This window comes from Dermacentor variabilis, chromosome 5 (assembly GCF_050947875.1).
Source record: "Dermacentor variabilis isolate Ectoservices chromosome 5, ASM5094787v1, whole genome shotgun sequence".
NCBI lineage: Eukaryota > Metazoa > Arthropoda > Arachnida > Ixodida > Ixodidae > Dermacentor > Dermacentor variabilis.
Window position 1 is genome coordinate 59014033 of NC_134572.1, and position 12375 is coordinate 59026407.

Consider the following 12375-nt stretch of genomic DNA (forward strand, 5'->3'; position numbering starts at 1 on the left):
GTGCTCAGATACATATATCGCGATCGTTAACTTTCTCGATCGTATCGCTTTGCGAGGGCTTGCTTCCCATTCTGCGTGCTCAACAAGCACACGCTGTCACGCCGAATTGCAGCGGCCCCGTCTATATATAGAACGGCTTATGCTGCTAAGTACCGTGTTTTCCCGATGGGCAGCTGGCCGTTTCAACATGTTCCTCTCGGTCCGAATCTTCCGGAAAAGCGATGCTACCGGATCGAAGAGAGCCCGGCGGCATAAATGCGGCGAACCGCTTCGTCATAATGCGAATTGCTGCGCGCACAAACCACCAGTTTTTCAATTAACGACCAAGTGCGCGCTGCGACCGCCGGTGTACAGCTCTCCTCTCTCATTGTTTCGTGATAATGCGCAGTAGCTGTACACAGCGTGCAATTTATTCGTTATCACCAACCCTCTTCTCGTCTAGCGCCATTCCCTTCGACCCTGCTTAGCTCTCCCTTTGGGAGAAGCGGGCAACACAGCGGTGTATGCTCATTTTTTTATTTTATTTTTTTGCCAGACTTTGAGTGTTTCGGCAATCGAGACGCAGCACGAAGGCGAAGAAGAAAGAGGAGGAGGCGTTATTGCTGCGTGGATTCTCTCTTCCTCTCCTCCTTTTCATGACCTCCTTTCGCTGCTCTTAACCCCTGTGCCAGCGGGGCCGAGGCCGCGCAGTACGAACGAACCGCGTTCGCTGAGTGGGAATTCAGCGTAATGATGTACATTTTCGAGAAATGCTTTGGGACTGGAAATGAGCTTGCAGCTTGAGCCCTCCCGTCAGTTTTTCGTGATGACTGCGTTCGTTTGCTGCACTCATTAAATTAATTGCTGCCTTTAACGAACCAGGCCCACTGTGCTCCTGAGACCCTATAGCTTCATCCTTCCCGTTTTGCGTTCATATACGAGCTTGCGCATCTTGGTTCCGCATGCAGAGGTAAGCGACGTTTCTTTTTTTTTCTTTTTTTTTTGTAATGACAAGTTTGCTTTAGTTAGGTCAGGTAACTCGCGTCTCAATGGGATGTTCTGAAATGACTCGCTTACACTTTTTTTTACGAAGGCTACTTCAAAGCATTTTGGGGTGTCACTTTGCTTTTGATGCTACCAGATTCCGCCTAACCACGAAAATGATGAGACCCTCATAAGTTTCCTGTTTGCGAAAACTGATGCATATTAAGACCGCAGTGTAAGGAAAACGGCCTCTTTGCGGTTAGCGAAATCAGGATTGCAAATGATTTCTAAGATTGGTGCGGCAAACTTAATGAGATCCATGGAAGCTTCGAGCTTTGTACCCAGTTGTCTAGACAGGGTATCATGACTGCTTGAAACACTGGAGGCTCGGGCATTAGCGGATATTTTTGTTCTATGTTCTTTCTGTATTTTTTTTCTATTTCCAAAAAATAAATGCAGACAAACTTTATTTCTTTTGCAGAATCACTATCACTTAATGCTTTCTATTCCTGCTGGATGCTATAAAACGTATGCATGGGTTCCGAGAAATGAACAGAACCCATGTGTGGGTACTACATCCACTCTCGGGCTTCAAGTAAAGAAATTTTCTTGAAAACCTGGAGAGAACTTTCAATATTATTGCTCTATCAAAAGAGTAGGTTCTCTTAAAATAATGTTAAGCTTCCATTCGATGACGCCGCGATTCATTAATGTCGATTTGTATGTGCCTGCGGTTGCGCGTGCGCATCAAACTCATATCCGATAACTCGGATAAGAATATACCTCCCGCGAAATGTGGTTTCTGCATCATCATCAGCCTGGTTACGCCCACTGCAGGGCAAACGCATCTCCCATACTTCTCCAATAACCCCGGTCATGTACTAATTGTGGCCATGACGTCCCTGCAAACTTCTTAATCTCATCCGCCCGCCTAACTTTCTGCCGCCCCCTGCTACGCTTCCCTTCCCTTGGAATCCAGTCCGTAACCCTTAGTTAATGTGTCTGCGTCTTTATACAAACCTGGACGCATGCCAGACGCGTTCGCGTCAATCTCGCCAAGTCGTCCCACTTCAGCGTCACGGGAGAGCGTGGATGAGCTAACTTCTTTGCTGTGTTAATATTCGATAATGGTGACAATTAGTAGTACTTGTGCTAGCGAAGGCAGTTTAAGTGGGGTCTCAACTGGGGTTGAGTAATTTGTGTGCAAAGGTGTAAAGATAACACTGTGAGTTATTCTTGTACATGGATGATTCCGAAGATGTGTACTGAAGGCATTTGCAGTTTCATCAAGCAGCTATGCGCAAAGCGGTATAGATATTTCGGCATCAAATTATCCGGCACCCTCCATTTTTGCTACCTGACACACAGCCTCCGTCTAATCTGGGTATCCATTCACGCAGTTGATGAGGTACATTTCATAGCTAGACATTTTATTTCACATTAAACTCGCCTTCGCCGTTCGTTCCCAGGCCCCGCGTCACCAGCATCATCAGTGTCGGAACGTGACGGATCATGTAAAAGCAGAAAATTAAATGGAATGTTGGAAAACAGAGCCCCAGGAACGTAATATAGTAAATAGTCATGCTCAAATAAATCCATGTTCCAGTTGTGCCATGTTAATGCACCCTTTGAAGGGTTGCCCTCTTCCCTAGCACACGTTCACGATGGCCGTCTCCTTCTCTAGAGTCTTCTCTGGCGGTTCCGGCTCGGCAACGAGCAATCCTTTCAGCTTCCCATTAGCGTGACGATTTTGAGGCTTCTCTTTTTTAGCTTTGAGCTTTGCAGTAGCCCATTCCGCTCATCCTCTGGGCATGAACTAAATGCGTGCGTGCGCACCGCTTTGCGATGAGCGGGACAGCGGAACAAAATATGGCACTCGACTCAGCTGGATGGAAAATATTGAGGTGCTTGTCGGATCGGAAGTCGCTCCGGCTCAGACATGGTTCGACTCCTGGGTTGTTCTGCCCTGCGCCGAACGCTGCGAAAGACTAAATCGAAAAAGATTCTCTCTCACTATCTAATGTCTTCACCTTCAGCGCAAGAACTGCTTCATTTATTAAAATGCTTTTCCATTCCCATTATGCTAAGCCTATAACCGCACCACAAGCAACATTGTGAACATGCGATGTCATATAGTGAGCGCGAAGTACCAGCGCACAAATTTTTGTAAAGCGAGACAGTTCAAGTAAATAAGTATACATTTTTGCACATTGCGTCTCGTGATTTATTACTTCGTTTTGTTTCTCAATCACTTAGACTATCTGAATATTTGGCTTTATGCTTCACTCCAATCCAACATATATAAGTTGCGCTGAAAACGCGCAAGTTGCCTGCTGCTTCGCCCAGGCTCAGTGTATCAGCTTTGAATTGAGAAGGCTTTTAAGACGCTCAGCTAATGTACACTACTAGCCGCCATATTTCTCTCCGGTGCCTCTGTTGCTTTTCGAACGAAGGCAATACTTCCAACATATGTGCTTTCAATATTGCTGTCTTTCGGTAACACTTGCCATTCAGTACCAGTATTATCAAAACGCTCCTAAGTTCGAATTGTTCGTAAGAGAAAATTTCAGCCAATCCTGACGTTGCACATATTATTAGCGAAAGTGGCTGGCCAGTAGCAAAAAAGCACTTTCAAAAGAAAAGCGTTGCAAACTCGGTACCAGATTCTATCCGGAAGGCAGATTTTCATTATTATTTTTTCGTCTTTAGTATTAGCATTTGTCTTTGTTCCAGGTCTCGCGAAACGGCTCCCACGCTGTAGATTTATTTCACTTGCTCAGACTTTAAGCAACACCATCAACATCATGAGCGGCTGCAGCAACAGCTCTGGTACTTTCACGTCGATAGAGAGGTGGTGTAGGCAGAGAGAACAGTAGAAAGAAGTGGTAAGTGAAAAGCAGGGAACTTAAACACGCTGAGTTCGGTTGGCTACTTTGAGCTGGGGAATGGAAAAACAGACTGAAAGATAAGCAGAAGGAGCAAAAGAAAAGTTCACTGCATGCACACACACTGACGCATTCATCGTTCAGTTCGTAACGAGCTTTCTTATCGATTGGTGCATCTGAAGAATCGCAGCAGCACTTATTTGGTGTTGTACATCCCAGACGCCAAACTGTAAACGTTGCTCGTCGATCACGTGCAGTGATCCCACTGGACGTGGCCATCCAGCCCCCGCGCCATCCATTGTCGGCGGGCCACCCGGTGGAGCTGGTATGCTCGTCAAGCGGCTCGCGTCCTCCCGCATTGCTTACCTGGTGGAAGGGGGACGAGCAGTTGCTGTCGGCTAAGGAACACCAGGGCGACAACAACCACGAGGGCACCAGCTCGAGCGTACTCCTCTTCACGCCACGAAAAGCAGACAACGGAGCGGTGCTGTCGTGCCGGGCCGAGAACCAGTTCATACAAGGCAGTGCCATTGAGGAAGGATGGAAGCTGGACGTCTTCTGTGAGTATATATCTACTGGAGAAAAAGAGAGATAACATAAGGAAGTGTCGCTCCTTTACCATTTGGCACAAAAGTTCAAGCGCCCTATTATGGTCGTTTGGCATTCCCACGTCTTAGCGCCTCCTTCTCGCTACGGACTCGAAACATAATCCTTAAATGTGGACATTGCATCTTCGCTGTGCCTCCACTTTCCCACTGAAAGAAATACGCTGTTTCAGAATTTGCCTTGCAGAGGCTTACGCCAAGTTCGCCTCCAGTCAATGTGCTGCTCCAAGGAATCGGCCTAATATGGTTAGAAAACGAGTCGTCCGCTTACCATCAGAATTTTCTCTAAACAGAATAATAACGGACATTTCGTAAGCCGCTTCAATGTCCACTTCTGAAAGGCTTATGGGGAACAATCGCATGCTTAAATCGTTGTGTAAGCATGCCTGTCGAAATATAACTGCAACACAACCACCACCCTCGCCAACCACAACAATGCCTGCGGAAATCCATCCTTGCCAGAAATATTTGAAATGTGTGGGTGTGGGCAGTTAATCAAGCTATGCTCATGACACAATGTTTAGTAAGAGCTTGGGAGTCTCCATTAATTTGGAGTTTATCAATTCTTATCGTAAGCCGTCAGCGCTAACCAGAGGAAGCGTAGTCTGTGAATTGCCGATAATGTTTATGTATTTTTTTTTTCTAATTTACAGTTAATTATTGATAATGTGGATGTCTAGATTGCAGTTAAAGCTAACAACTGCTCTTGTGTTGCCCCGTGAGCGCAACGTTTTCCCAAATAATGCTAATTTGGCCCATTCACTTGGCTGGTAGATATACTTTAATTCGTGCAGTTGCATGCTGACCACGTGTTCTGCACTGTCATGACAGTATCAAAACATTATTGAAAGACTGCGTTTCCTAACGTGCAGTGTCGACATCCATATTCCTAGCAAAGAAGCTTAGGCATAAATGTGAGTCTAGTAAACTGAAGAAAACAAAGGTAGACAGGGAAACGGGCACTTAAAGAGATGAACACTGCAGTGCTCAGACAAGGGATGTTTCTAAACTGGTTTCGAAGGAATTTGTCTTTAGAAGAGTTAGAATTTTGTCTATAGATAGACCAGTTGGCGAAGCATATTCGAAAACGATGAAGCTCAATGCACGCGACAAAAGGAAAACAACACATACCAGACTTGCTTTCATCGGACCGCGATGATGACAAGTCGCTTTGTGGAAACGTTGGCTGCAGAGACGTCCTTTGTTAGACGGCTGTTTATCAACTACGTAATGTCTAATTTGTCATATGGTTCCTGCTTCCGTATTTGATCTACACTATGCCTTGAAATTTTAGCACGAGAACTGTCGAGATTGTGCGTGGCTAAATGTGTTTTGTGAACAATTAGATTTTACTTGCTCTCGTCTATGAAAATTTCCGCGGAAGATCATTCGGGCAGTAATCCACCCTGCCTATGCCGTATTCCCTTATTTGCTGGCTTACCTAAGGCATACACAGAATAAATTAGGTCTCCTTCCATGGTGCCCTTACGGCGATGAAACTCAGAGTTAAATCAAAACGAGAAGAGGAAAATGCAACTACGAAGCCTTGTCGGCTTAGCACGAGATCTGTGGAACCTACACTTGTTGAACAGGTCAAAGTGCCGAATCTACGGCGCACTTTGATTTAGGCCAGCGTTAAGGCGTCTTCAGCTGTATAAATTAAGGCAAAGCTAATGCTTGCTGTGCTGTTTCAGGCGGCTTAGATATACCTTGAAGTGCGAAGCCAGTCATTTGCATATACGGCCCAAGCACGCGCTCACATTAGGCTGCCTTTCGTCAGGTTCCATTTTACCAAACTCTCCTGTATACGTTTTACTGAGTGTTTCTTCGCCTCATGGCCGCCCCTCTCGGTTGAGTGTAAGTCATTAACATTTCCTCGAGGATCGAGGTATTTCGCCGGTGATCGAAGAATTCCGCCGATCCTGATCCGTTTACAAACGAAGATAAGCAGTCGCGTTGTCCCTGCGGCGCATTCGTAATTACCTTTCCACCTAAAACGGTGCGATGGTAATGAACGGGACAGCAATTATCTCCACGCACTACACTGCTACATCTGTGAGATGAAGAAGAAACGGGTGAGCGTCAACATTACGTGTTTCGATCGTTGGGGGTTTCGCCTCAGGCTTCTAAAGATTTGATAAATTCCTTCAACACGGCGCCACCAACTGTTAACCTTTGTAATCCTCTGCTCTCCCGCTCTCAAGACCGATCACGTTAGGTCGACTGCATTAACTTTCCAGCGTACTACACCGCGTGTTAAACCTTTCAAGGGTGCCAGAAATTTTGGCGCACCCGCGTATGCCGCATCCGCGTTAGTCAGACCCGTGTATCGTTCGAACACCGTCCGAGAAGTTCAAGCCCAACACTAAACCTTGCTATTGCATTGAGTGCTTCAACCTTCGGATGTAACTGCCAATTGTTGAGTGACTTGCTAATTCACAGGATTATTTTTTATGATATTGGTATATTGGCTGCGTCCTTTCTACAACATTAAACTGCACTTTGGTTGAAAGGATAAAATCAATTGAAACAGTTGCTTCCAATTTTGCAGTTTAATACCCACAGAGCACGAAGATCGGAATCTAAGGCCGCGTATGATCACGTTCGCTGTGCTCTCATTCCTTCTTCAGGCCTTTGCTCTGCGAAGGCTACGGGGCAGACGGACAGGCCCACAACGCCCCCCCTACTGAATGTTATCATGGCGCGCCGTTCAAATTTTATTTTCGATGCTCACGTAGACGTCACTGCCGATTTTGGTACGTACAATGCGCTAGACGTGCCAGACGTAGCCAAACGCAGTGGTCCTCAGCGAGCCGAAGTGCGCTCAGCCAACAGACTCATCACGGCACCCCGCGGCGGCTGCGGCATCTATATGCTACATAGCAGACCGCGGCTACATGCAACTGTAGAACGTTTGTTTTGTGCAGGAGAGGGCTTGGTGAATGCGCGCTCGCGCTCATATGCTCCAGTCTGGTCGTGCTTCATCGTGCGGCATGGCCAGGCTGGAGCTGGGCTGGGGAACTGGAGCTGGGCTTTGTCCTGCACCAGCTCGACTGACGGAGACAAGTCGCATCCAACTTGCGCATTTTAAAGCGCTATCAATAGCTCAATACAAAGCGAGGTATGCCAAGGCGCATCAATACAGGACCAGCCAGTAGTAAGCGCGCTGGCAAGCCTGCATGTGGTCTGACCTTAAGTTTCGCGTGGTTCGTGGCTAGTTGAGTGTTCAGAACTAGCCGAAATTAGCGCGGCCCTATGGCTACTACACCGAGAAGCAGGGTGGCCAAATTTTAACTCCTACGCGGCATGCCGCGCCCTACCGTGAGCAGACGATAATCGGATTTTACGGAAGTACTTAATTGTATCGAAATTCAAAAGTAGATATTCGCTTACTTCAGCTTGTTTATTAAAGTTCGCCAATAAATATATACAGTAACGGTAGGAAGAAGCGCGCTGATTCAACCCATGTGAATTGATATCGGCTATTGGCTAATAACGGCGGCGTATGGCAATCTCCTATATTACGAAATAAAGCCTCCAGCAAAGAGTGAGGAGTAGGCTTCTGTTGAATAGCGAGCGTTTGAAAAAAAAAAGTGACTTCGCGCTCAACTTGCGAACTCCACGCGCTGCGCACGACTGCAAAGTTTGGCTGAGATGTTCACAGCAGCGTATGCCATCCGCGGACTGTGTTTTTTCATTAAGCCCGAGGGCTGGTTCAGGGGCTCTTTAAGCGAGGAGTCGATTGACTTAGTGATTGGCCGATTGACAACACGAATGCAGTGAGTGCGACATTCGACCAACACTGAGAAAGAAAACTGCAACGGCATTGCACACCTTTCTGATTGCTTATAAATATCTTCGTATATCTTTCCTTTTTTTTGCAGACAAACCTTTGGTATCACTGCGGTTAGGCCAAAACCTTAGGGAAGACGACATCCGCGAAGGCCGTGACGTGTACCTCGACTGTGACGTGGATGCTAATCCGCCGGCCAACGAAGTCACGTGGCTCTTCGAGGGGCAGGAAGTCACTACAAACACCAGTGCGGGCGTCATCGTGAGCAGCCAGTCACTGGTGTTGCAGAAGGTGCACCGGTCACGCCGCGGTCGGTACAAGTGCATCGCGATGAACCGGGAAGGCCACGGCACCAGCAACGTCTTCATGCTACGCATAAAATGTGAGTAGGCATAATATGTGCAACATTGAAGGGACACCAAAGGAAAAATTTAAGTAGAGCTAGATAGAAAGATTGTTGGTCTAGAAATATGTCGTCATTTTCATCGAGCAAATTATCACTTCGTTGCGTAGAAAGTTGTCGCCGAAGGTCATGCTGCTGCTCCTCAGTTTGAACTACCCGCACCGAAACGGATGAGTTGAATTAATCTACACGTCACCTCTTCCTACGCCACTTCGCGAATCGACCAATAATGATGTCCCATGAGCGGTAGTATAGACCACAACAGGTAGCTCCACCCCGATATTTACAGCTTAGACTGTCATTGGCTCATTCCAATAGTCCTTTTCGGTTGGCGATGCTGTCCGCCGCCGCCGCCTTCACCGGTGTCCGTCGCAGCCATCGCCAGGCTGCTGCACACTAAAGGGGATTGGCCAAGAAATCGTTGGATTGTCTTGAAGAAGGAAAAGTGTAAAAAAGTATAAGGTTCGGGAACCGCTGTATTTTGCATTTGACTCACATTCACGCGATATTGCCATTACTTATTCAGCGAAACTGTATATGGCTAGGGTCCTGTGTATTTTTGTTCTCGGTGAATAAAAACTATCGTCATAAATGGCTCATACCTCCGTAAGCATTCATACTCCCGTTCATAGTGTATTTCACCTTGCCCGTAAGCCAGAGGCTACAAGCACTCAGCAAAGTGAAGGTAACGGTGCTCAACTTCTTTTAAACCACGCATGCAACATACAGAACAGCATGTCGAGAAATGTCATCATAAATGGCTCATATCCCCGTCAGCGATGGCTCAAGCAAGCAAAAAATGCAATGACTCATAGTCTCATGAGGATCATGCCTGCTCACTTTGCGTGAATTGTCTGGGATGACACTACTCCTGCTGTCACTGTTGGTGATTTCAATGTGGATGTGTCGGTACCGAAAAGGGAGCGGTTTACGCGTTCCGTATCGCAGACATACCCCTTGCGATGCCACACCGATCCGGCCCAGCCGACCATCCAGCGGCGTACGTGCATCGATTTCGCATTATCGAAGGACGCGATTGCATTGGAGAGTGAAATAATGACCACCAATCAAGACAATAAATCAGTGTGCGTACCTTTCCTCACGATGACCAACCATGAAATCATTAAATGAGTTCGTGCCTTTTTTTCAAAACTACGTGTCACCTCCGTGTTGTGTGCTAAACAGCTTCGCTGGTCAACCACCTTCACAGAGTGGAATGGCTGATTATTTCTTCATTTTTCTCGGCGCGAGGTACGTTGTAGAACAGCTTTTTCTTTTCTCCTAATTTTACGGCACCAGTGCTTACAGTCATAAAAAAAGTATGATCTAACTTTTCTTCATTGCGCACCTTAGTACGAGCAGCTTTCTTTGCGATTATTTACTGCGTAGGCGGTTGAGCGCGAGGAATGGAGACATAGCGCTCGAGGGAAGGGAACGTTGTAAGAAATGTGTAATCTTTCAGCCCCCACTAAAGGGGCTAAACCTGGAAAGCTGCGAGCGAGTTCTGGGCGGTGTTTTAGCAGTAGCCATAAAAGTACGCAAATGGAAGGGCAACCGCCTCTGCCTACTGATAAAACGAAACCTTTTTCAGCCTTGTAAAACGTGAAGTTTATTCGGTTTGGTCACCCCTGCTAACTGCCTGCCTTCTACCCTTTCTTAACGCATAGGCCAGAGTGCACCAACGTTGTGGCGGTTTGACAGTAAACCGGTTATAACCCTGCCTACTTTTCTATCTGTGAGAAAAAAGTCAACATGCTTTTATTTTTACGGTTTAGTTTCTATTACCATCCTCACGCACTGCTCTATTTTTCTCGTTGCTGACAGTCTCTTTCCGAGCCCTACAAGTAATTGTCTCATGTTCTTTGCCACTCACGACACCAGGAAGCTGAAATAAACAGTACTGTTAGCAATAACGGTATTATAATATCAAACTGAACTACCACACTTTCTTGAAAACAATGGCCGAGATTTAATTTTAAAAAAACGAAAGAATAATTATCAAACTGCATTTTTATTGCGAGAGAAGTTACATGGACAGTCCAGGCGAATTTCTGCCGTCACCTTCCAAGGGCGATAACACCGTCGCCTCGAGCCCTGCGCTGAATGTGCGAATGAAAGAGTGCGAGGGGAGCCGACGATCGCGGCTCAATCTCATCTGCGTGAAAGGGAGGGGGGTGGGCGGGCAGAAAGTGCGTCTTCTCCCGTCGCGCGAGAGGTACCCAATAATGTAGCCAGACGCCGATGGGAATGGAGGTAGGGGGGCGGTGTTCTATTCCGGTTGCAGCTGCATATTACTAGAGAGTTTTAGAATCGGGGACCCAAGACTCTGGGTCCCCAAGCCGCGTTGCGTAGGCTGCTCTTGGGTTTTGAGGAGCAGCAGAATTTGAGAATTGGGTCAAACGCAGACAGCATTGGGTCGAGCGCTCAGGACGCTGCAGTGGGGCAAATAAAAAGGCGCTTGAAAACAACAAACAAAAGCTTTTCTTACAAGTAAAAACAAACAGAATGCACTTTTGAGCAAGAAATGGACAATAAGATACAATAAACGTAATTACTGTGTTAGCACTACAAGCTGACTATGCTGTTTTAAGACCCGAGACGTCTTGGGGACCCACGCTAGTTTCCACTTTTGGGGTCTTGGGACTACGCGAACGCAAGAACCCGAAAATGACTTGGATTCTGCGCATGCCCACTTGCGGCCCGCAATTTTCTTGCATCCCCAAGCCGCTTGGTTCCCCAATTCAAAAACTCTCTACTATGTGGCGGCTGCGCTCGGTCGCCTGGCCGTATCTTGCGAGCGATCTTCGTTGGGTGCAGAGCCTAGGTGCATCAACGGCTCGTAGCTTTGTGCGTGTTGTGTGTTCTCGGTGTTCAGTTTTCGTCGAAGCGATAGAGAGCACAAAGGTTACTTCGCTCGCTGCTGCTGCCGCGCTTGCTCACGCCAGCGTTTCGACAGTGAGAGTCCGCGGTCATCGAGTGTGATGTGTTCATGTCTGCTGTGTGCACTGACACCATACTTGTTAATTTACTTGGCAAGCGATTGTTTACATGTTGATACGGCTGATAAAAGCGCTATCCTTACTTCGTATGACTGTCTGCTAATTGGATATTGCAATCGATGCTTCGCCATTCTGGCGAAACTGCGACTTTTATTGCGTCAAAGCGGAATACGGAAGCATTGCAAATCCTTCTAGGTAATACACCGAGGCAGAAAACTTCGTGCCGTCAATGCTCGCTTTTTCTCTCTTTTTTGATTAGATGTAAGAATAAGTCGGTGTCTCGTAGAGGTGCCGGCTACACACATACTGTAACGTACGGTGAAAAACAAGTAATACCTTGCGAAGAATAAAGTCACATTGAATAAAAAATTAAAGCTCCATTCCAGACTGTCAAGGTGGATGACCAGCGAAGCTGTATATAGGGAAGGCCTCGTGGGTGTCACTTCGCATGTAATACACAGTTTCATACACTATGCTTGATGTGCATATTTTATTTAGTTGTAGTAGCTTTCACTCAGAATCACACACATGCATACCTATTACTAAGCTGTGTACCCCGCCTCACACCCTTTGCTACAAGACCGCCTCAGGAGGGTGGCGCTATGAACGGTACAATGGTCGCTTTATGGTCACTATGATAAACGGCCAGAGGTTCCGCGACGACCGCGCTGAGCAGACTCTTGGAAAATGTAAGACAAAACACGTACGCATGATGGTCGTCGGCACC

The 12375-nt window shown here is 46.9% G+C and overlaps 1 protein-coding gene across 1 annotated transcript in view; it reads left to right on the top strand.

The window, feature by feature from the left end:
• LOC142582637 (protein turtle-like) overlaps nt 1-12375 on the top strand; it is a 121966-nt gene that overhangs the window by 91873 nt on the left and 17718 nt on the right. Inside the window, exons 5-6 of the mRNA XM_075692547.1 lie at nt 4106-4408; nt 8338-8628. Of these exons, the coding sequence (XP_075548662.1) occupies nt 4106-4408; nt 8338-8628 (594 nt within the window). The remainder of the gene's footprint in view (nt 1-4105; nt 4409-8337; nt 8629-12375) is intronic.